The 24513-nt window shown below is 39.8% G+C and overlaps 2 protein-coding genes across 2 annotated transcripts; one reads left to right on the forward strand and one right to left on the reverse strand.

The window, feature by feature from the left end:
- The first annotated feature begins 1242 nt into the window (after positions 1-1242).
- On the forward strand, positions 1243-4677 carry LOC111200938 (probable disease resistance protein At1g58602). The gene is given in 7 exon segments (XM_048770132.1): positions 1243-1340; positions 1343-2099; positions 2193-2336; positions 2511-3412; positions 3414-4193; positions 4195-4316; positions 4469-4677. Coding segments are annotated over 6 exon segments (2775 nt in total). The 5' UTR covers positions 1243-1250; the 3' UTR covers positions 4297-4316; positions 4469-4677.
- Positions 4678-22802: 18125 nt separating this feature from the next.
- LOC111207822 lies at positions 22803-24071 on the reverse strand. The gene is made up of 2 exons (XM_048767703.1): positions 23510-24071; positions 22803-23191 (listed from the first exon to the last, which is right to left on the reverse strand). The coding sequence occupies exons 1-2, from the start codon at positions 24069-24071 to the stop codon at positions 22803-22805; spliced, it is 951 nt and encodes a 316-aa protein (XP_048623660.1).
- Between the last annotated feature and the right edge of the window lie 442 nt (positions 24072-24513).

Consider the following 24513-nt stretch of genomic DNA (forward strand, 5'->3'; position numbering starts at 1 on the left):
CTCTCTTGTGCAACTTGTTTCTCTCTGAAGCTTGATCTCTTGTGGCTGAAAAAGAAGAACCATTTCTTGTACTTGACCTAACGCACCTGTTATGTTGCACTTAATCTAATGGCTTTCATCGACTAAGCCCATAAATTGTCCGCACGCAACTTGTGTAAGCCGGCCTAACGTTAAACAAGTTTAATGGGCTTTGATGAAACCTCACAGTCTATATCTCTTCCATGGATCATTTTCTTTTGATTCCTTGAGTGGGATAGATCGATCTGTAGTCCTGGGATAGTTGATCTAGTGTCAAATGACTGCTATAAATTTCTGGATCGACCGATCTAGTGCCTTCAACAAATTCTTGATATTAAGCACTAGATTGATCTTTACCATGGTGCTATTATGTTTCTTGCACGAGATTGACCGATCCATAGATCAAAGATGTGGCGATCGTGTGTTAAACTGATGATAATCAAAATTCTAGATAGACTGATCTAATGCCTCTGGCAGATTTTTGATATTGAGCATTGGATCGGAGGTTATGTTTTCTTTTTTTTTTTGCTTTTTTTTTTGGCTTCTTCTCATTCTTCTTTGGCGCAGGAACAACTAAAACCACCATCTCGCTCTTTCATCCATCCATATGTAATAAATCATATGATCCTTCCCACATTTCAACTTCATTTAATTTCAATGCTCTCTTTAAGCTCCAAGCTCTCATCTATTCGCGTCATTTCCTAACAAACAAACCCGTAATCTGTAAAATCACTAAAGCACACCAAAAGACCACAAAAAAGACTGAATCACATAGTAAAACCAATCAATCTCGATCAAAATCCAAAGTAAAAAACAATTTAAGTACAGCTCATCAATACTCCGTCCACGATGAATATTGAGTAATGCAGCATTACTAATGCTTTAGAAAAGCTGTCAAAAGGTCCTTAAAGTAATCAACGGAATTGGCCTTAAGGCACGAATTAGAGTGGCACATTTTAGAGACTCGGATAAAGATTTGACAGTAGCTTCTGCTGCATTCTTCCTCACTAAAATACGCTCATCCCTCACTTTAGATTGGCCGATATAAATTCAGGCAGGGTTTTAAGAGACTCCGCAAGCCCGTCTCCAACATCAACTATTTAAAAGAAAAAAAAAACAATATGTAAATCCAATATTGCTTTGGTTGACCTCATAGGGATGTGATTATAAGTATTCGTTCAATACTACGTAACTTGATTCTTATTTTCTTACTACTTAAAGCAGGATCCATTATGTCTGGGGAACTTGTGTCATTTGCAATAGAAAAGCTATGGGACCTACTGAGCCATGAATACGAACAATTTCAGGGAGTTGAAGATCAAGATATAATGAGCTAAAAACTGATTTAAACACATTAAAGTCATTTTTGAAAGATGCAAACGCAAAAAAGCATACAAGTGAAGTGGTGAGAAGCTTTGTGAAAAGGATCAATGAGATTGTTCTTGACGCTGAAGATACAATTGAACGCACTATTCTGAAAGATGTACTCGGACGTGGTAGCATCGGAAGACTTGCGTGCATTGCTCCGAAACGCATGAAGATTGCATCAGAAATTGGAAGCTTAACTAAGACGATCAAGAAAGCAGTTCGTGATATGAACGATTTTGAGGTACACCAGAGAATTGACGATGTAAAGGATCCACAACCTTCTCAACAAAGACAAGAATTTCCTAAAATTCACGAAGGAAATCTTGTGGGGATGGAAGCAAATGTTAAGACATTACTAGGATATTTGGTGGAGGGAGATGATATTCAAGTTGTTTCCATAACCGGGATGGGTGGTCTTGGGAAAACCACCCTTGCTAGACAAGTTTTTCATGACAACCTTGTTAAAAAGAAGTTTGATAGACTCGCATGGGTCTGTGTTTCCCAAGTTTGTGATCATATCAAAGTGTGGCAAGCAATCTTGCAGAATTTCAGATCCAAAGAACAGCAAAATGAAATCCAGAAGATGACAAAAGCTGCCCTCCAAGGCGAACTCTTTGAACTGTTAGAAACATCAAACTCGTTAATCGTATTAGATGACATATGGAATAAAGAAGATTGGGACTTGATCAAGCGAATATTTCCACACAAAGCAGGTGATAACCTCATATGTTATGGTACAAATATAACTCATTATGTTTTTTTGTGTTATATTACTATATAATAGCCAAAGGGTAAATGTTTTACAGGTTCGAAGGTGCTACTTACTTCTCGAAATGAACGAGTCGCAAGACCTGGAGAAACATATATAGACTTTAAACCAGAATGCCTATCTGATCAAGACAGTTGGACACTTTTCAAAAGTATAGCGATGCCCAGAAAAGATGCATCTGGTAAGAATTCAAATTAATGTTTTGGAATGATCGCAAGACATCAGATAACTTATTATGTAGTCAAAAAAAAAAGAAAAAGATAACTTATTATCACATATTAATAAAATATTATTTTTGACCCAAAAAAATGAAATATTATTTTTTTGTTTTATAATTTGGCAGAAATGACTCCAGGTGATGAGGAGGTGGAAAAGATGGAAAAGATGGGAAAGAAAATGATGGAACATTGTCGAGGATTGCCTTTGGCTATCAGAGTGTTAGGAGGATTGCTGGCTGAGAAATACACAATTCACAACTGGGAACGGTTATCTTTGAATGTTGGATCTCATCTCGTTGGTAGAACCAGTGACGACAACAATAATTCGCTTAACCATATATTGTCTCTAAGCTTTGAAGAGTTGCCTGTTTATCTGAAGCTTTTCTTCCTCTACCTGGCCCATTTTCCAGAAGATTATGAGATAAATGTTGAAGATCTGTCTTATTACTGGGCTGCAGAACGAATACTTGAGTATGGAACTAGAGACCGCATTCGAGATGTTGGAGATAATTACTTTTGGGAGTTGGTGAGAAGAAATATGGTTATATCCGAAATAGACAAAACCACTGGGAGATTTGAGACATGCCGTTTGCATGACTTGATGAGAGATATTTGTTTGTTTAAAGCCAAAGAAGAGAATTTCCTACATACTGTTGGTGTCCGCTCTCCGACTTCACACTATCAGTCACGGAGGTTTGTCTCACATGATCCGACTACATTGAATGTTGAGAAAGATATTAGTAATCCAAAGGTTCGATCTATAGTGGTTTTCTGGAAGTCGGATTTGTATTCATTATTGGCTGAAGATAATTTATTTCGGGTTGTACCAGAAGATACGTCCATTAATACATTTGATAAAAAGGATGGAGCACTTTGGAGCCTTTCGGATTTAGGCTTAACAAGGTTGGAACTTTTGAGAGTACTACATCTTCCTGGAGCCAAATTTGAGAAAAGGAAGTTATCTGATAGCATTGGAGAGCTCATACACTTAAGATATCTGAACTTAGAAGGTGCGTGGGTATCTCATCTTCCCTCTTCTTCTACAAAATCTAAAGCTGCTGATCTATCTAAATTTAAATGTAATTGGGCATTCTCATTTACTCACGCACACCTACTTGTTGGGAATGGAAGAATTGAGATACCTTGCATTACCAAGGGATATGCGAAGTAAGAGGAAGTTGGAATTAAAACATCTAGTGAACTTGGTGACCTTGATTAATTTCTCAACAAAGTACTGCCATTTAGAGGATCTTGGTGGTATGGCCGGATTGAGGTCTCTTGGAATCAAGATAACTGATGAGATCAGCTTTGAAACTCTTTCTGCATCGATACATGGATTGAGACACCTGGAAAATCTTGATATAGTATACGAAGGGGCTAAGGGGACCAAAGAAGGACGAGTGCCTATGGGGACCAACAAATGGAACACTCTATTGGAATTTGATAATCTCAACAAGCTGAAGTTGAGTACAAATATTCAATTGCTCTCTCATGAATTACAGTTCCCTTCTCGCCTAACAAGCCTGTATCTGTTCGGGAGTGGTTTGAAGGAGGACCCAATGCTGATTCTAGAGAAGCTGGTGCATCTGAAAGAGGTTAAATTAGGGAGTGGATCTTTCAGTGGGAGGAGAATGGTTTGCTCGAGGGGTGGGTTTCCTCAGTTGCAGAAGCTATATTTAGGGGAGCTAGAGGAGCTGAAAGAGTTGATAGTAGAAGAAGGCTCCATGCCCCTTCTTTATACTCTCTCTATAAATAATTGCCAAAAACTAAAGGAGTTTCCTGATGGGCTGCCATTCATCACTTCCTTAAAGTATTTGAGAGTTGAGAGAGGAATGGAAGAAAAGATTGTCCGAAGGAGGAGGAGAAGATTATTACAAAGTCCAACACATCCCTTCTGTTGAAATCATGCATATAAATATTTAAACAGACAAACTAAGCACCAGGTAAAACATCTTTTCTTCTAATATCAATTCTCTGTATGTTTTCAGAAAGGATAGAAACCGAATTTACAGTGTTTAATGTGACATTTTTCTTTAAAAAAAAAGATGTAAAATTCTGCTGAATTTGATTGGCGTTTGGTTCTTATGTTTTGTAGATGATCTGATCTGAAGCAAATCTCTTACCAACTTGGGTATGGGCGAATCAACCGAATAATAATCTCTGTGCAATCTTGTGTATTTTATTGTATAATTAATCAGACATATGTTTTTCTTTTACAAAGAACAAAAATACTTTGTGGTTTGTAGCAAAACTGGTTTCTTATATGTTCAATTGTTTGAGTGAAGATACTAGTTTTATCTGACTCTTCAATACTGTATCAGAGCGGTACATGCTTTTGCTTTCCTTTTCCATATGAACATCTTTGTTTCTTGAAACAACTTTTTGTTTGTTTTGTCCATATCTTTTCTCTAATTTTTCGATTTACTTTACTCACAACCAGACAATCATAATATGTTCGTTTGTCGCTGAATGAAACCAAAGTTTCATGTTCGGTTTTGAATTAGAGACGTTAAAAATATAAAACTAATCAATCGACTTCGACTAAAACCCTTAGCCTTCCAAACTAACGATGCCGCCGGTACTGAAGCTATTAAAAGAACACCCAATAATTTGTTTGGCACTGTACGAAATATTTGAAATACAGGAAAAAATACCATTCATGTAATGTTTCCGAAGGAGTTGAAAAAGGATCATATTCTGACTTTTATCATGAGAATATCCAACTATAGCTTCCACTGAATGAATAATGGATCCAGATCCTAACAACAAAGCTTTCGAATAAGCCTCGATTTTGGATCTTAGCACCCCCAAAAGTCTGTCTGTACAAACGCGGGATTGAATACCCGGATCGAATCAGAGTTCACGTCTCCCGCCTTGAACAAATAGGAGGCAAGCAATTCTTTATCTAATCTAATATTGATTGAATGTGAGCATTCCGAGACTTTCATGAATGTAAAGTTTGGTAAAGGCTGACCAAGATGATAATGCTTAGCTGGTCTTTCCGGACGATCAGGCACACCAGCACTGAGACACGGCCTGGACTCCCATGGGGGGGGGGGGGGGGGGTGTAGAAACCCGTTAAAAAAAAAAAAAAAAGAGAATGGTCGAGTGTCTTTGTGGTGGTCGAATCGTGGGCGGTAAAGATCGATCGGGAAATTTCGAAGAACGAGGTGGTCGAAGAAGTGATCGTGGGTGAACTATGAGTCGAATAAGTTGCTCGACCATAGTTAGAAGATGTCTTAGATTGATCAGACGGACGTTTTGGAAGCATAACAATTTTGGAAGCACGACGGTTTAGAAGCTCGACGTTTTTGAAGACCGACGTTTCTTCATCACGAAGTTTTCTCGGAAAATCTTCATATCAGTAAAATATTATTCTGGAGACAACATAAGTTGGAAGCAGGACGAAAATTAAGCACGACGGGAAGCAAGCACGACGGGATCGAAGCACGACGGGAAAACCCGAAATTGGGCGAAAACCCTAATTTCTGTATTATGGAATTCTTCGAGGAAGCCGGAGGCTCGGGAAATATTTTTACAGGATATCAGAATTCATCTGGAGTCTATTAAAAATATTTAGAGCATCAGAACGGGAGCGGAAAAATATTCGGGATTGATCTCGGGTCAGAAATTTGCCGGAAGGGTAAAAAATCGCGTAAACCGACCGAGAAGCTCGAGGTGGCTCGTTGCATGAGTTCAGAACGTGGTGTCAAGCATCTAACAAGCTGAGTGTCTCCAGAAGCTCGAGGTGTCGCCGTGCATGGAAGCTGTACACGCAGCCTGACATGTAGAAGCACGAGGTGGATCGACCAGGCACGAGGTGTCTCCGCGCATGCAACCGAAGCATGCTGATCGACATGTGTGTACTGGTGTGGCTTCTTGCATGCACTCCAGGCATGCATCCTGACATGTGGGAGGAGTGGTGGCGTCCTGCATGGGTCCTGGACATGCAGCCTGACATGTGGAGCACGAGGTGCCGCCGCGCATGCGTTCGGAGCCATGCGAAGCGACACACGGGCTGCCACCAATCTGAAGCTGATTGGCTGGTGTATCCTATAAATACCCCACGACCCCAGCTCATTTATTCACATCCAGACCTGTCCAAACCAAGTTAAAAACGTGAGAGAGAAGTAGAAAAAGAAAGCAAGTGATTCCGAGCTATTTCGAGAGTTTTAGAGAGTTTTCGAGGTCAGTTCTCTACTGATTTCGAGTCAGCGCCTAGGGACGGTTCTGTCCAACTGAATTCGTCCAGGCCACTCAGTTCCTTTGAAGATCAAGTGGAGATGCTGTCCGGAGTTAGTTCAGTTCTACGGGTTCAGATCAGTCGAAGTTCTGCTCGATACTCCGCCGGGAAGTCCGAAGAACTGCCCAGAAGCTAAAGGAGGTTCTGTCCGAGTCCAGATCAGCCTGTCGAGGCCTGTCAGTTTCTTCATGGTGAAGCCGAGGTTCTGTCCAAGTCGAGATCAGATCAGTCCAGTCCAGTCAAGTCATCCATTGGGTTTTGGCCAAGTCCTCTCCGATCAACCAGCTGCTTCTCGCCTAGAACACTGTGAGTTGGCTTGTGTGAATTCCACTTGGAATTTAGGGTAGTTTTGAGTTGGCTTGTTTGAGTTCCACTTGGAACTTAGGGAAGATCGAGTATTCATATAGAGCAGAATGCTCACATTCTTGCATGGTAGAGTCCTTGGGGTTATTTATTAAACCGGACTCAGTTTAGCACGGGCTAGCTGAGATGAAATGGAATTAAGACTGAGATAATAACCTGACTAGGACTAGGATGCATCATGGTTTATATTCTTGCATGTTGATATGGTTGAGTGCAGATTCCCGTTATCTTTAAAGATAGTGTCGTAGCATGAGGCCGAACTATCTGGGTAACGGTTTGATTGAATAGATTGATTGAGTAGATTTAATTAAATGCTTGCTCGTTTAATTAATATTGTTGATTGAGGTTAGTCATCTCTTGGTAAGGGAGTGACTAACTGGTTGAGTTGTTTAGTGATAATGTTGTTGTTTAGGGATCTTGGCCATATAGGCCGATCTCCTGGTTGTGATGTTGATACTATGGGTCCTATGCCATATAGGCTGGACTACGAGTATTGGTTGATATTTTCGTAGACTCCTATATATTGTTTAGTTTTGGGTTGGAGTCTTGTCCCTTAGGTCTTTCCTAGGGATAATTGTGTCGAGTGTGTGTTATGCCGACAGCAGGTGCGAAACCCGCCCATGCTAGGTATGTTTTGGGGTGGACTAGTGTTTCCTCGCCCTCGTATTCAGCGGGTTCAAGGAAACCCCTTATTCGCTGGATCGGGAAGACTCAGATAGACGGGGTCATGGCCTATGGCTGAGTGATTACACGACGGCGTAATGTGGCAGTGACCCGAAGGACTGTGGGCTGTCGCGCGGTGACCCGAAGGACTGTGGGCCGCGGTCGGTTGAAAGTTCCTTCTTCTGGAACTTTGTGGTAGGGAGATAGGATATTGCCGATAGAGAGGAGAAACACGAAGTCACCAGGGCCCAGGTTAGAGTATTGTGTGTCGTAGAGGGTTATGGAACCCTCGAGTTAATGTAGCACCGATATACGGTGTTACGAGTAAGATCGAGTCATTGGTAGTTACTATCTTATTATTGTTGTGGTTGTGGTTGTTGATTGCTTTGTTTGCAGGTTCTGACATTAAGTCCTAAGTCTGGTTTAGGTACCGGATTAGGCTTGATGTGTATTTTGTTAGTGTAGGCCTGACGTTGGCCTGTATGTGTTTGAGGGATTGCTTGTGAAGGGTGGTGGATATTGAAGCTATGCGGTATCATTGGTTGGCCGATCATGTTCTTGTTTGATTGTTGGTCGACCGGCTCATGATACTTGTATAGTCTAAGTGTCTAACACTACATGAGTACTGAACTCAGGCGTATATATGGTTAACTAGGGATTGGTTGTTGACTTGTTTTAAATGCAGGTTCCCGTTACTTGAAGCTAGATTATGGCAGGAGGCCAAGTCTAACTTAGTAACGGTTTGCTTAGCCTTAGCTTATATTGCATGCTAGGGCTAGATTGATTGTTATTTTGGGTTGTTTGGGTTAGAGTCTAGTTTGCGGGTAGAGGCCGCCAGCTCACTGAGTAATACTAGATTACTCATCCAACTCCGTTGTCCTTTTTGCAGGTCGCTTTAGGTAAGGATGATTGGATAGCATGGTGCTGGACGTTAGGACCGCCGGTGTAGATTTTCATGCCTTTTGTAAACGGTATTGTGAATTGTGTTATGTTGACTCGATTTGGCATTAGGGCGGGCCCAGTCTTGAATTATTCAATGTATGTATATTTCTTAAATCAATAAAAGTAATTTTTTTATATGCGCTTCATGAGTACTCTGATATTTGACTAGTCCGGTCTAACACAACGTTAGGTCGTGGCACGGGTTGAAAAGTCTTAGGCCTCGATCTAACGGAAAATGCTAACTCTAGGTACAGGTTGCAAAGCCTTGTGCCTTGACGCAGTGGGACGTGTTAGTGGACGAACTGGTCGAGGTCGTGGAGTAAATTTTGTGACTCTGGCCGGATCGTCCCTAACCCGTCACGTAGTGCTTCCGGACCATGGTGTTGGGTTGGATGGTCAGTCATGTTCTTGTTTGATTGTTTGCTGGCCGGTTGGCCTTTCATCTCCAACCTTTGGTGTGGGTCGTCCGTCGGTCATGTTCTTGTTTGATTGTTGGCCGATGGGTTGACCTATGCCTAGGACGGTTCGGGGGTGTTACAGAGGTGGTATCAGAGCATGGTTTCGTCCATGCTTCAGGAACTCATGATTTAATCGGTTTTAAATATTTATCGAGTCAAAATGAGTCACAAAAGGCATTAGGGAAACCGGTCACGTCCAGCAATAAGATTTATTGTTTAAGGAATTACGATTGAGATAGTGGAATTTATTGGTTAGCACTGTTAGGTTGCTGGTTAGCATTGCTAGGTTGTTTGATTAGCATTGCTAGGTTGTTGTTAGTAGACTGTTGGGATTAGTTGTCTACTAACTTGTGTGTGAAGTGTTCTTTTGAATTGCAGCGAGTAAGTGTGTTCGTTGATCGGAACTTTAAGGGATGAAAACCTTAAAGTGGAGGGAGTTCGAGGCCAAACCCAAACCCAAGCGATAGAGGAGAGACAGATTCAGAGAACTGAGCTGTGGTATGGACTGGACAGATGGGAGGAAACAAGACTTCGTTGGGAAAGGACTTCATCAGTATTTGGGAAAAGGAAGATCGAGAAGGATTTGAGGAATCTGGACAAGTTCGTATCATGGGGAACCAGAGTGTTATGGCAGAGCAACAGTAAGAGATGATCCAGCGATCATTCAACTGAAGGCGATTGTGGAGGCCTTGAGGAGGACACTTAAGGAACGATTGTGGACAGAGTAAAGAGGTTATGGAGACGAGTGGAGAATGTCGCGAAGATGAGAAATTGCGCAACTAAGAATTCGAGGACGAATTCTATTAAGAGGGGGAGAATGTAGAAACCCGTTAAAAAAAAGAAAAAGAGAATGGTCGAGTGTCTTTGTGGTGGTCGAATCGTGGGCGGTAAAGATCGATCGGGAAATTTCGAAGAACGAGGTGGTCGAAGAAGTGATCGTGGGTGAACTATGAGTCGAATAAGTTGCTCGACCATAGTTAGAAGATGTCTTAGATTGATCAGACGGACGTTTTGGAAGCATAACAATTTTGGAAGCACGACGGTTTAGAAGCTCGACGTTTTTGAAGACCGACGTTTCTTCATCACGAAGTTTTCTCGGAAAATCTTCATATCAGTAAAATATTATTCTGGAGACATCATAAGTTGGAAGCAGGACGGGAATTAAGCACGACGGGAAGCAAGCACGACGGGATCGAAGCACGACGGGAAAACCCAAAATTGGGCGAAAACCCTAATTTCGGTATTATGGAATTCTTCGAGGAAGCCGGAGGCTCGGGAAATATTTTTACAGGATATCAGAATTCATCTGGAGTCTATTAAAAATATTTAGAGCATCAGAACGGGAGCGGAAAAATATTCGGGATTGATCACGGGTCAGAAATTTGCCGGAAGGGTAAAAAATCGCGTAAACCGACCGAGAAGCTCGAGGTGGCTCGTTGCATGGGTTCAGAACGTGGTGTCAAGCATCTAACAAGCTGAGTGTCTCCAGAAGCTCGAGGTGTCGCCGTGCATGGAAGCTGTACATGCAGCCTGACATGTAGAAGCACGAGGTGGATCGACCAAGCACGAGGTGTCTCCGCGCATGCAACCGAAGCATGCTGATCGACATGTGTGTACTGGTGTGGCTTCTTGCATGCACTCCAGGCATGCATCCTGACATGTGGGAGGAGTGGTGGCGTCCTGCATGTGTCCTGGACATGCAGCCTGACATGTGGAGCACGAGGTGCCGCCGCGCATGCGTCCGGAGCCATGCGAAGCGACACACGGGCTGCCACCAACCTGAAGCTGATTGGCTGGTGTCTCCTATAAATACCCCACGACCCCAGCTCATTTATTCACATCCAGACCTGTCCAAACCAAGTTAAAAACGTGAGAGAGAAGTAGAAAAAGAAAGCAAGTGATTCCGAGCTATTTCGAGAGTTTTAGAGAGTTTTCGAGGTCAGTTCTCTACTGATTTCGAGTCAGCGCCTAGGGACGGTTCTGTCCAACTGAATTCGTCCAGGCCACTCAGTTCCTTTGATGATCAAGTGGAGATGCTGTCCGGAGTTAGTTCAGTTCTACGGGTTCAGATCAGTCGAAGTTCTGCTCGATACTCCGCCGGGAAGTCCGAAGAACTGTCCAGAAGCTAAAGGAGGTTCTGTCCGAGTCCAGATCAGCCTGTCGAGGCCTGTCAGTTTCTTCATGGTGAAGCCGAGGTTCTGTCCAAGTCGAGATCAGATCAGTCCAGTCCAGTCAAGTCGTCCATTGGGTTTTGGCCAAGTCCTCTCCGATCAACCAGCTGCTTCTCGCCTAGAACACTGTGAGTTGGCTTGTGTGAATTCCACTTGGAATTTAGGGTAGTTTTGAGTTGGCTTGTTTGAGTTCCACTTGGAACTTAGGGAAGATCGAGTATTCATATAGAGTAGAATGCTCACATTCTTGCATGGTAGAGTCCTTGGGGTTATTTATTAAACCGGACTCAGTTTAGCACGGGCTAGCTGAGATGAAATGGAATTAAGACTGAGATAATAACCTGACTAGGACTAGGATGCATCATGGTTTATATTCTTGCGTGTTGATATGGTTGAGTGCAGATTCCCGTTATCTTTAAAGATAGTGTCGTAGCATGAGGCCGAACTATCTGGGTAACGGTTTGATTGAGTAGATTGATTGAGTAGATTTAATTAAATGCTTGCTCGTTTAATTAATCTTGTTGATTGAGGTTAGTCATCTCTTGGTAAGGGAGTGACTAACTGGTTGAGTTGTTTAGTGATAATGTTGTTGTTTAGGGATCTTGGCCATATAGGCCGATCTCCTGGTTGTGATGTTGATACTACGGGTCCTATGCCATATAGGCTGGACTACGAGTATTGGTTGATATTTTCGTAGACTCCTATATATTGTTTAGTTTTGGGTTGGAGTCTTGTCCCTTAGGTCTTTCCTAGGGATAATTGTGTCGAGTGTGTGTTATGCCGACAGCAGGTGCGAAACCCGCCCATGCTAGGTATGTTTTGGGGTGGACTAGTGTTTCCTCGCCCTCGTATTCAGCGGGTTCAAGGAAACCCCTTATTCGCTGGATCGGGAAGACTCAGATAGACGGGGTCATGGCCTATGGCTGAGTGATTACACGACGGTGTAATGTGGCAGTGACCCGAAGGACTGTGGGCTGTCGCGCGGTGACCCGAAGGACTGTGGGCCGCGGTCGGTTGAAAGTTCCTTCTTCTGGCCTTTGTGGTAGGGAGATAGGATATTGCCGATAGAGAGGAGAACACGAAGTCACCAGGGCCCAGGTTAGAGTGTGTGTGTCGTAGAGGGTTATGGAACCCTCGAGTTAATGTAGCACCGATATACGGTGTTACGAGTAAGATCGAGTCATTGGTAGTTACTATCTTATTATTGTTGTGGTTGTGGTTGTTGATTGCTTTGTTTGCAGGTTCTGACATTAAGTCCTAAGTCTGGTTTAGGTACCGGATTAGGCTTGGTGTGTATTTTGTTAGTGTAGGCCTGACGTTGGCCTGTATGTGTTTGAGGGATTGCTTGTGAAGGGTGGTGGATATTAAAGCTATGCGGTATCATTGGTTGGCCGATCATGTTCTTGTTTGATTGTTGGTCGACCGGCTCATGATACTTGTATAGTCTAAGTGTCTAACACTACATGAGTACTGAACTCAGGCGTATATATGGTTAACTAGGGATTGGTTGTTGACTTGTTTTAAATGCAGGTTCCCGTTACTTGAAGTTAGATTATGGCAGGAGGCCAAGTCTAACTTAGTAACGGTTTGCTTAGCCTTAGCTTATATTGCATGCTAGGGCTAGATTGATTGTTATTTTGGGTTGTCTGGGTTAGAGTCTAGTTTGCGGGTAGAGGCCGCCAGCTCACTGAGTAATACTAGATTACTCATCCAACTCCGTTGTCCTTTTTGCAGGTCGCTTTAGGTAAGGATGATTGGATAGCATGGTGCTGGACGTTAGGACCGCCGGTGTAGATTTTCATGCCTTTTGTAAACGGTATTGTGAATTGTGTTATGTTGACTCGATTTGGCATTAGGCCGGGCCCAGTCTTGAATTATTCAATGTATGAATATTTCTTAAATCAATAAAAGTAATTTTTTATATGCGCTTCATGAGTACTCTGATATTTGACTAGTCCGGTCTAACACAACGTTAGGTCGTGGTACGGGTTGAAAAGTCTTAGGCCTCGATCTAACGGAAAATGCTAACTCTAGGTACAGGTTGCAAAGCCTTGTGCCTTGACGCAGCGGGACGTGTTAGTGGACGAACTGGTCGAGGTCGTGGAGTAAATTTTGTGACTCTGGCCGGATCGTCCCTAACCCGTCACGTAGCGCTTCCGGACCATGGTGTTGGGTTGGACGGTCAGTCATGTTCTTGTTTGATTGTTGGCTGGCCGGTTGGCCTTTCATCTCCAACCTTTGGTGTGGGTCGTCCGTCGGTCATGTTCTTGTTTGATTGTTGGCCGGTGGGTTGACCTATGCCTAGGACGGTTCGGGGGTGTTACAGAGGTGGTATCAGAGCATGGTTTCGTCCATGCTTCAGGAACTCATGATTTAATCGGTTTTAAATATTTATCGAGTCAAAATGAGTCACAAAAGGCATTAGGGAAACCGGTCACGTCCAGCAATAAGATTTATTGTTTAAGGAATTACGATTGAGATAGTGGAATTTATTGGTTAGCACTGTTAGGTTGCTGGTTAGCATTGCTAGGTTGTTTGATTAGCATTGCTAGGTTGTTGTTAGTAGACTGTTGGGATTAGTTGTCTACTAACTTGTGTGTGAAGTGTTCTTTTGAATTGCAGCGAGTAAGTGTGTTCGTTGATCGGAACTTTAAGGGATGAAAACCTTAAAGTGGAGGGAGTTCGAGGCCAAACCCAAACCCAAAGCGATAGAGGAGAGACAGATTCAGAGAACTGAGCTGTGGTATGGACTGGACAGATGGGAGGAAACAAGACTTCGTTGGGAAAGGACTTCATCAGTATTTGGGAAAAGGAAGATCGAGAAGGATTTGAGGAATCTGGACAAGTTCGTATCATGGGGAACCAGAGTGTTATGGCAGAGCAACAGTAAGAGATGATCCAGCGATCATTCAACTGAAGGCGATTGTGGAGGCCTTGAGGAGGACACTTAAGGAACGATTGTGGACAGAGTAAAGAGGTTATGGAGACGAGTGGAGAATGTCGCGAAGATGAGAAATTGCGCAACTAAGAATTCGAGGACGAATTCTATTAAGAGGGGGAGAATGTAGAAACCCGTTAAAAAAAAGAAAAAGAGAATGGTCGAGTGTCTTTGTGGTGGTCGAATCGTGGGCGGTAAAGATCGATCGGGAAATTTCGAAGAACGAGGTGGTCGAAGAAGTGATCGTGGGTGAACTATGAGTCGAATAAGTTGCTCGACCATAGTTAGAAGATGTCTTAGATTGATCAGACGGACGTTTTGGAAGCATAACAATTTTGGAAGCACGACGGTTTAGAAGCTCGACGTTTTTGAAGACCGACGTTTCTTCATCACAAAGTTTTCTCGGAAAATCTTCATATCAGTAAAATATTATTCTGGAGACATCATAAGTTGGAATCAGGACGGGAATTAAGCACGACGGGAAGCAAGCACGACGGGATCGAAGCACGACGGGAAAACCCAAATTGGGCGAAAACCCTAATTTCGGTATTATGGAATTCTTCGAGGAAGCCGGAGGCTCGGGAAATATTTTTACAGGATATCAGAATTCATCTGGAGTCTATTAAAAATATTTAGAGCATCAGAACGGGAGCGGAAAAATATTCAGGATTGATCACGGGTCAGAAATTTGCCGGAAGGGTAAAAAATCGCGTAAACCGACCGAGAAGCTCGAGGTGGCTCGTTGCATGAGTTCAGAACGTGGTGTCAAGCATCTAACAAGCTGAGTGTCTCCAGAAGCTCGAGGTGTCGCTGTGCATGGAAGCTGTACATGCAGCCTGACATGTAGAAGCACGAGGTGGATCGACCAAGCACGAGGTGTCTCCGCACATGCAACCGAAGCTTGCTGATCGACATGTGTGTACTGGTGTGGCTTCTTGCATGCACTCCAGGCATGCATCCTGACATGTGGGAGGAGTGGTGGCGTCCTGCATGTGTCCTGGACATGCAGCCTGACATGTGGAGCACGAGGTGCCGCCGCGCATGCGTCCGGAGCCATGCGAAGCGACACACGGGCTGCCACCAACCTGAAGCTGATTGGCTGGTGTCTCCTATAAATACCCCCACGACCCCAGCTCATTTATTCACATCCATACCTGTCCAAAACATGTTAAAAACGTGAGAGAGAAGTAGAAAAAGAAAGCAAGTGATTCCGAGTTATTTCGAGAGTTTTAGAGAGTTTTCGAGGTCAGTTCTCTACTGATTTCAAGTCAGCGCCTAGGGACGGTTCTGTCCAACTGAATTCGTCCAGGCCACTCAGTTCCTTTGACGATCAAGTGGAGATGCTGTCCGGAGTTAGTTCAGTTATACGGGTTCAGATCAGTCGAAGTTCTGCTCGATACTCCGCCGGGAAGTCCGAAGAACTGCCCAGAAGCTAAAGGAGGTTCTGTCCGAGTCCAGATCAGCCTGTCGAGGCCTGTCAGTTTCTTCACGGTGAAGCCGAGGTTCTGTCCAAGTCGAGATCAGATCAGTCCAGTCCAGTCAAGTCGTCCCTTGGGTTTTGGCCAAGTCCTCTCCGATCAACCAGCTGCTTCTCGCCTAGAACACTGTGAGTTGGCTTGTGTAAATTCCACTTGGAATTTAGGGTAGTTTTGAGTTGGCTTGTTTGAGTTCCACTTGGAACTTAGGGAAGATCGAGTATTCATATAGAGTAGTATGCTCACATTCTTGCATGGTAGAGTCCTTGGGGTTATTTATTAAACCGGACTCAGTTTAGCACGGGCTAGCTGAGATGAAATGAAATTAAGACTGAGATAATAACCTGACTAGGACTAGGATGCATCATGGTTTATATTCTTGCATGTTGATATGATTGAGTGCAGATTCCCGTTATCTTTAAAGATAGTGTCGTAACATGAGGCCGAACTATCTGGGTAACGGTTTGATTGAGTAGATTGATTGAGTAGATTTAATTAAATGCTTGTTCGTTTAATTAATCTTGTTGATTGAGGTTAGTCATCTCTTGGTAAGGGAGTGACTAACTGGTTGAGTTGTTTAGTGATAATGTTGTTTTTTAGGGATCTTGGCCATATAGGCCGATCTCCTGGTTGTGATGTTGATACTACGGGTCATATGCCATATAGGCTGGACTACGAGTATTGGTTGATAATTTCGTAGACTCCTATATATTGTTTAGTTTTGGTTGGAGTCTTGTCCCTTAGGTCTTTCCTAGGGATAATTGTTTCGAGTGTGTGTTATGCCGACAGCAGGTGCGAAACCCGCCCATGCTAGGTATGTTTTGGGGTGGACTATGGTTTCCTCGCCCTCGTATTCAGCGGGTTCAAGGAAACCCCTTATTCGCTGGATCGGGAAGACTCAGATAGACGGGGTCATGGCCTATGGCTGAGTGATTACACGACGGTGTAATGTGGCAGTGACCCGAAGGACTGTGGGCTGTCGCGCGGTGACCCGAAGGACTGTGGGCCGCGGTCGGTTGAAAGTTCCTTCTTCTGGCCTTTGTGGTATGGAGATAGGATATTGCCGATAGAGAGGAGGAACACGAAGTCACCAGGGCCCAGGTTAGAGTATTGTGTGTCGTAGAGGGTTATGGAACCCTCGAGTTAATGTAGCACCGATATACGGTGTTACGAGTAAGATCGAGTCATTGGTAGTTACTATCTTATTATTGTTGTGGTTGTGGTTGTTGATTGCTTTGTTTGTAGGTTCTGACATTAAGTCCTAAGTCTGGTTTAGGTACCGGATTAGGCTTGATGTGTATTTTGTTAGTGTAGGCCTGACGTTGGCCTGTATGTGTTTGAGGGATTGCTTGTGAAGGGTGGTGGATATTGAAGCTATGCGGTATCATTGGTTGGCCGATCATGTTCTTGTTTGATTGTTGGTCGACCGGCTCATGATACTTGTATAGTCTAAGTGTCTAACACTACATGAGTACTGAACTCAGGCGTATATATGGTTAACTAAGGATTTGTTGTTGACTTGTTTTAAATGCAGGTTCCCGTTACTTGAAGCTAGATCATGGCAGGAGGCCAAGTCTAACTTAGTAACGGTTTGCTTAGCCTTAGCTTATATTGCATGCTAGGGCTAGATTGATTGTTATTTTAGGTTGTTTGGGTTAGAGTCTAGTTTGCGGGTAGAGGCCGCCAGCTCACTGAGTAATATTAGATTACTCATCCAACTCCGTTGTCCTTTTTGCAGGCCGCTTTAGGTAAGGATGATTGGATAGCATGGTGCTGGATGTTAGGACCGCCGGTGTAGATTTTCATGCCTTTTGTAAACGGTATTGTGAATTGTGTTATGTTGACTCGATTTGGCATTAGGGCGGGCTCAGTCTTGAATTATTCAATGTATGAATATTTCTTAAATCAATAAAAGTAATTGTTTTATATGCGCTTCATGAGTACTCTGATATTTGACTAGTCCGGTCTAACACAACGTTAGGTCGTGGCACGGGTTGAAAAGTCTTAGGCCTCGATCTAACGGAAAATGCTAACTCTAGGTACAGGTTGCAAAGCCTTGTGCCTTGACGCAGTGGGACGTGTTAGTGGACAAACTGGTCGAGGTCGTGGAGTAAATTTTGTGACGGTCAGTCATGTTCTTGTTTGATTGTTGGCTGGCCGGTTGGCCTTTCATCTCCAACCTTTGGTGTGGGTTGTCCGTCGGTCATGTTCTTGTTTGATTGTTGGCCGATGGGTTGACCTATGCCTAGGACGGTTCGGAGGTGTTACAGGGGAGGCAAGATACCTAATATTTACAATGCTCTGGTGGGTAAGGGTTTAAGAAAAAAATAAGAAAATACATAAAAATAACTCTATTATATAACTTCAGTCGGCAGCCTTAGGACTAAAATCTGAAATGGACCAAAAGGCCAAAAACAAGTCTCACACATCCAAAAAAAATCTGTATGGACCAAGTGATTGTGAACTACCATTTTACCCTTAATGAATGGATAATATGAACCATTGGATTCTATAATCTTTGTATAAATCAGAACCGTCGGATTAAGAGAAGGAAAGAGGAATGTTATATTTATAAAAGTGTCATTAATGAAACTTCAACCAGGGCCATTGATCATCTTTTCTATATTTTAATCTTGGCCACACGTTTTCACAGATCTCTCATTCTCTCTCCTCTCTCCCTCTTTAATCTGACGCATAAATAACTCACAGCCACACGATTTTCATTATTTTATTCTCTATTCGACTAGGTACAACTAGTATAACTCATACAACTATACATGTTAAAAAATAATATAACTGGTATAACTAGTATATAAATGTTATAATTCGTGTACAATTTGCAGCTACTATAATTAACTCAACTATTAAATCATTTTTTACATATGATGATAAAATTTCATCTATTTTTCTAAGGTTCTTCAATTATTGTTAAATTATTAAATTACGCTATCAATTTTACATAAGATACCTTATACTTTTAAGGTTTGTTAATTAGATTGACCATATTATTATGAGAAATAAACATGAAAAATATATTTACAAAGTTATAATGTGAAAATACTGGTACAACTGGTAAAACTTTGACATCTCAGAAATTGACAAAATCAATTCGGTATTCCATATTTAAAAACAATCAAATAACCAAACTGGTAACTGTTTAGATAGATTCCTTATTTTTAATGATTTTTTGTTTTTTTTTGTTTTTAGAAATTCTTACACCATCACATAAGTTTACATGATCTACCTTATACTTTTAAGGTTTATTAACTTGTTTGTTTACATAATTTATGGAAAACATACATGAAATATATTTTTACGAAATTGATGATTTCATTGTAACTAGGCAAAGCTATGTACACATAAATAAGTGGTACAACTGAGGTAAATATATTTATTATATGGTACAACTAATATTTTTTTATTTCACCGTCAAAGTACAACTATGCACAAATTGGTACAACTCAAAAACTAGTACAACTATGTACAGAAGGTACAACTAGAAAACTGGTACAACTACTTGTTATTTTATTTAATATTGTTTTAAATGTTCACCACGTTTTAAATGTGTATCATATTTTAAACATTGGGGTTGAACACATTATTAATATTGGTATAACTAGGACAACTATTCAAGTTCTGAAATTTAAATATTCAATTTAGTACTACATATGAAAAAATAATCAGCTGGCCATATTGGTAAGTGTTTAAAACAACGCAACTCAAATATTGCCACAATTAAACTAGTAATACTATTATTGTAGTTAAACCAGTTGTATCAATCAGACTATTATAATCGTAATCCAAACACCAAACATGAATGCTTATACATCATTTTGAACTCTTGATGTTTTTTGTGTCATCTTCTGGAATATATTCTTCTAATCCTTTACTATTGCAACATTTTTCGGTTTGACAATTGTCTTCTTTGGTTTCGAGAGCAAAAGGATAAAAATGATTTTTTCTGTAAATAGTACAACTAGTTCAACTGGTAAAACAACTAATTATTCAAATACATATTATATAAAGCAAAATTTTAACATATATTGACAAATTCATGCATGGCATAATTAGACCAACATTTTGGTTCTACATTATCCTCTTCTATACCATTATTCGCTGAAAACAAAAACCGTAATATAGCCATATTAGTTATAAAATTGTACTAGTTATAGTTGTTCTAATTATACTAGTTATACTCGTTGTAGTTGTACTAGTTATACTAGTTTCAGTTGTACTATGTGTACTAGTAGCACTTTGCGTTCTTCATTGTCAAAAAATTTGTATTTAAAAGTGAGATTCGATTTTATATGAGAGAAAATGGATTGGGAATGATGAAGAATTGATCGATTTGAGATAAGAACGGAAATTCGTAAGGGTTGAAGAGTTTTTTTTTTATTTTGATTATGGAATGGAAAAATTTGTTAAAATGGAGATTTAAAATCTGAGCTTTTTGAAGGTTGTGAATCCGGATGAAGTAAATGAAAACAGAATAATATGGAAGGGATTAGATGAATGACACTTAAGTTTGAGTTTGAGTTTGATTTTTAAGAAATGGTGATGAAAAAATGGAGATGAAGAACGTAAAAATGATGTTGGAGAAGAAGGAGAGATTTGGGGGTCTAGAGATCCGGATTGGGTTGGGTCGGATTATTGGGTTTGGATAGGTAGTGGTTGGGTTGGTAAATAAATAGAAGTTTCTGGGTTTTGAAGTCTTTTTGACTATTTTTCTATTTAAAATTAATTCAAAGTAAAAATTCAAATACAAGGGGTCTTTTTTTAATTTTTTTCTAGACCAAGTGGTCTATATCAGCATTTGATCCCCAGCCTTACCTCAATTCCCTTCTTCGCCTCAACAGCTAAAGCATCCCTTTCTGCAGCTCCTGAAACTGTCTACTTGCCTTTCCCTCCCTCGGAAAAAGCCTACCAACCTACCCACCTCTTAATCTCCGCCCGTTAACACTTCAGCTGGATTTCAGCTTCAAAGGGCAAATGGAAAGTGCAGATGGAAGCTCTCTCACCATCTTGTCTGCTTCTAGAAAACTAACTTTTTACCTCATATCACAATGACTCAGTCTAAAGAATCATTAACAACGAAGGGATAAAAAAATTTGAGATTGGTATGAATTTATCCAATTTTTCAGTTCACAACTCTTGTGCGTCAGGGTTTTTTATCCCAAATTCAGCAGCTATTCCAGCTACTAAGATTTATCTGTTAGATACTAGTTCAAGTGTACCACTTTGATAAATGCGAGTCTGATCTAGTTCGTGTACCCTATGCTCGAATCAGTATTTGTATTTATTGATGGGAAATTTGATCCTGTATACCAACAAAAAAAAAAAAATATATATATATATATATATTTCACCAATTAACAATATTATCTCTTCTCTCCTTTCTTTTTCTATCTTTCTCTACCTTTTTACTATAAATCTGATATTTTTTCTAATATGGTCATTCATCAAATTAACCCATTGTTGATTGATACCATCATTACTTCTCTTCAGATGAAGGAGGTTACTGAAAATAACTTCAGATGCATATGTGAAGCATATGCGATATTTTGTGTATTTTGTGTTTGACTGGTCCGGAAGTTTTTGTGTTAAAAGTAAGGAATAAAAACTAGTTTGGCAAGTTGGCAACTACAAAAAAATGAAATATGCTGTTTATATTTTATATATTACTATATTTAAAAATCAAATAACTCATGTAATCCAAATAACCACGTAGAATTTTAAAAATAAATGTTATTATTAATTTTCAAATAGAATTTTTTTACATTGACTTTCTTACATATAAATAATTTATTATATACCGAGTGAAGTTTACTATTAATTTTTATTATTAAAAACATCTTAAGTTTTATCTGATATACGATGTATTTATAAATGATAATGATTTATCTACGGTAAAGAGGAGATGTTTTCAACTAGAAGTTTAAAATGATTTGTATTAAAATGATAAATTTATTGTTAAACATGAATTTTAAAATTGATTAAAAATTCAGTATTATAAAATTTGTCATTTCATAAAGTACTACGAAATTTACTGTTATTGAAAAATATTTAAGTTGTAAATTTTATAATGCTACAAGTGTTTTTTAAGTGTTTGAGTGGAGTTTTTTAGGTTGTGATTGGGGATTTGATTTTGAAGGCTTTAAGGACTTTACAATGATCCGAAGTCTCTAAAATCAATAATTTTACTAATCACAATTTGGCTTTTCTAAAATTTCTCAAAACTCCTAAAAACACTCAAAGCCTCAGCTTCCATTTTTCTTTCAAGTTTCTTTACTTTTTCTAAAAGCTAGAATTTATGACTTTTATTTTTTTCTAAAGCCACAGCCATAAAAGTCACAACCAGTATTTTTGTAAAAAATTAAATCTCATAGTTCTAGATAAGATTCAAGAGGTGCTTAACAAAAATCGTACTAAATTCTGAAAATTTACCTAAAATCATCTAAACCCCAAATAAAAATCAAATCACTTCAAATTTCAGACTTAAAAATCATTTTTGTCCGTAACAATAAATTTTTTATTCACAGGATTTAAATCTTTGTAAGAATAAGAATTTAATCTTAAAATATTAAAGCATACACATATATAAGTATGAGTATGACCATTCTATTTTTTAATATTTATGTTGGTAATAATGATATATCTAATATTAAAATGACAAATGACATTTCATATTTTAAATTTCTTTTTATCATCTACATTATTAAAAATAGTAAGTATTTTATTTTGATTAACTTTATCATCTCATTATAACTAGATTGGTATGTTTAGGTGTCAACTTAGTATAAGCAATTGATGATGTATGATGTGACATCATAAACAATAATAACTTATCTTTTTTTTTGTGCAACCTAAATTCATTAATAGTCTTAGACTCTTAGAGCATGAGCATTGGTAAACCCCCCATTGGGGTTCATCCAATTTTTTTAATATTTTTTTGTGGGGCCATAAATAGTTATGAACATGTATTTGTTGTTTTCTGCATTAGTGAACCCGTATAAGGAGTTCATAGGAATAAAATAATAATATAAATTAAAGAAAAATTAGAAATAATTCAGAATACATGAATAAAATATTAAAATATATTATAAAATTTTGAAATTTTTTTATTCAATACATTAAGAGTAGATTACATAAATAAAGAAATTCAAAAACATACAAAGCTTATTCATCTTCATCACCAAACTTTTGCCAAATATTTTCCACTGGATCAGCTTTCAATCGAGCATGCTTCTCTAAATCTCGAACTTCTCTGCGGATGCCTAACATATCACCGACATGAATACTATCTCTGCTTCTCACCCTTGAACTTCTGCTGGACTCTCCTGACTCAAACTCAGATGTATTAATTTGAGCGTATCCGTGTCGTTCGTTCTCTACTATCATATTGTGCAATATGACACAAGTTTTCATTATCTTTCCTATCTTTTCCTTGTCCCATTGTAGAGCTGGGTTTTTAACAATTGCAAACGTCGATTGCAATACTCCAAAAGCCCGTTCGACATCTTTTCTGGCGGATTCTTGCTTTTCAGCAAATTTCTCGGCTTTACGACCTTGAGGAAGTGGGATGGATTAGATAAATGTTGCCCAATTTGGATAAATTCCGTCAGTAAGATAGTAGGCCATATGATAAGTGTGGTTGTTGACCTTGAACTTAACTTTAGGTGCTCGACCATGTAAGATGTCATCAAAAACATGTGACCGATCTAGAACATTGATATCGTTGAGGGTACCTGGTAAGCCGAAAAATGCGTGCCATATCCAAAGATCTTGTGATGCAACAGCTTCTAAGACAATTGTCGGCTTTCCTGAACCACGTGTGAACTGACCTTTCCAAGCCGTTGGGCAGTTTTTCCACTCCCAGTGCATACAGTCGATGCTGCCTATCATCCCCGGAAACCCTCGTACCTCTCCAACATCGAGTAATCGTTGAAGATCCTCGGGGGTAGGTCTTCGTAGATACTCATCTCCAAACAACTGTATTATTGCATCAGTGAAATTTGCCAAACATAAACGTGATGTACTGTCACCAAGTCGGAGATATTCGTCATATGTATCTCCCGACTGACCATATGCGAGCATACGTATAGCTGCCGTACACTTTTGAAGGGGAGAAAGCCCGTACCTTCCCGCAGCATTTATTGTTTGCTGAAAGTATGGAACTTCACTACTTAGACGCTCGACAATGCGAAGAAACAGTGGTTTGTTCATTCGAAAACGCCTCCTAAACATTTCAGGTGGGTATGTAAGATTTTCCATGAAATAGTCTTTCCATAGTTGATTGTGTCCTCGCTCTCGATCTCTTTCAATATAAGCTCGTTTCTTCCGGTAGTTGGTTTGACCATCAACTACTGTGTCTATGAAATTATCAACAACTTTGTCGACCATTTCATCAAAAGCTTTATCTGCTTCATCGCTTGATGAGGAAGACATTGTTGATGATATTTATTGATCTTTTTCTTGCTACAAAAGAAGAACTTATAGTTAATTTTTTTTCTTTTCTATATGGGATGTTTATCTTTTTTAGAAATGTTTTTTGGATTTTAAAGTTATAATTCCTTTTTTTTTCATAAACAAAAGGGAGTATAATATTTTTTTTTCATATAATTCATTTTTTTTTTCTTTTCTATATGGTATGTTTATCTTTTTTAGAATTTTTTTTTTGATTTTAAAGTTATAGTTCATTTTTTTTTCATAAACAAAAGGGATTGTAATTTTTTTTCATATAATTCATTTTTTTTCTTTTCTATATGGTATGTTTATCTTTTTTAGGATTGTTTTTTGGATTTTAAAGTTATAGAAATCATTTTTTTTCTTTTCTATATGGTAAATGATATTGTTGCCTCATAAAAACAAAAGAAAAGTTCGTATTTTA

The sequence above is a fragment of the Brassica napus genome, chromosome C9, assembly GCF_020379485.1.
Source record: "Brassica napus cultivar Da-Ae chromosome C9, Da-Ae, whole genome shotgun sequence".
NCBI lineage: Eukaryota > Viridiplantae > Streptophyta > Magnoliopsida > Brassicales > Brassicaceae > Brassica > Brassica napus.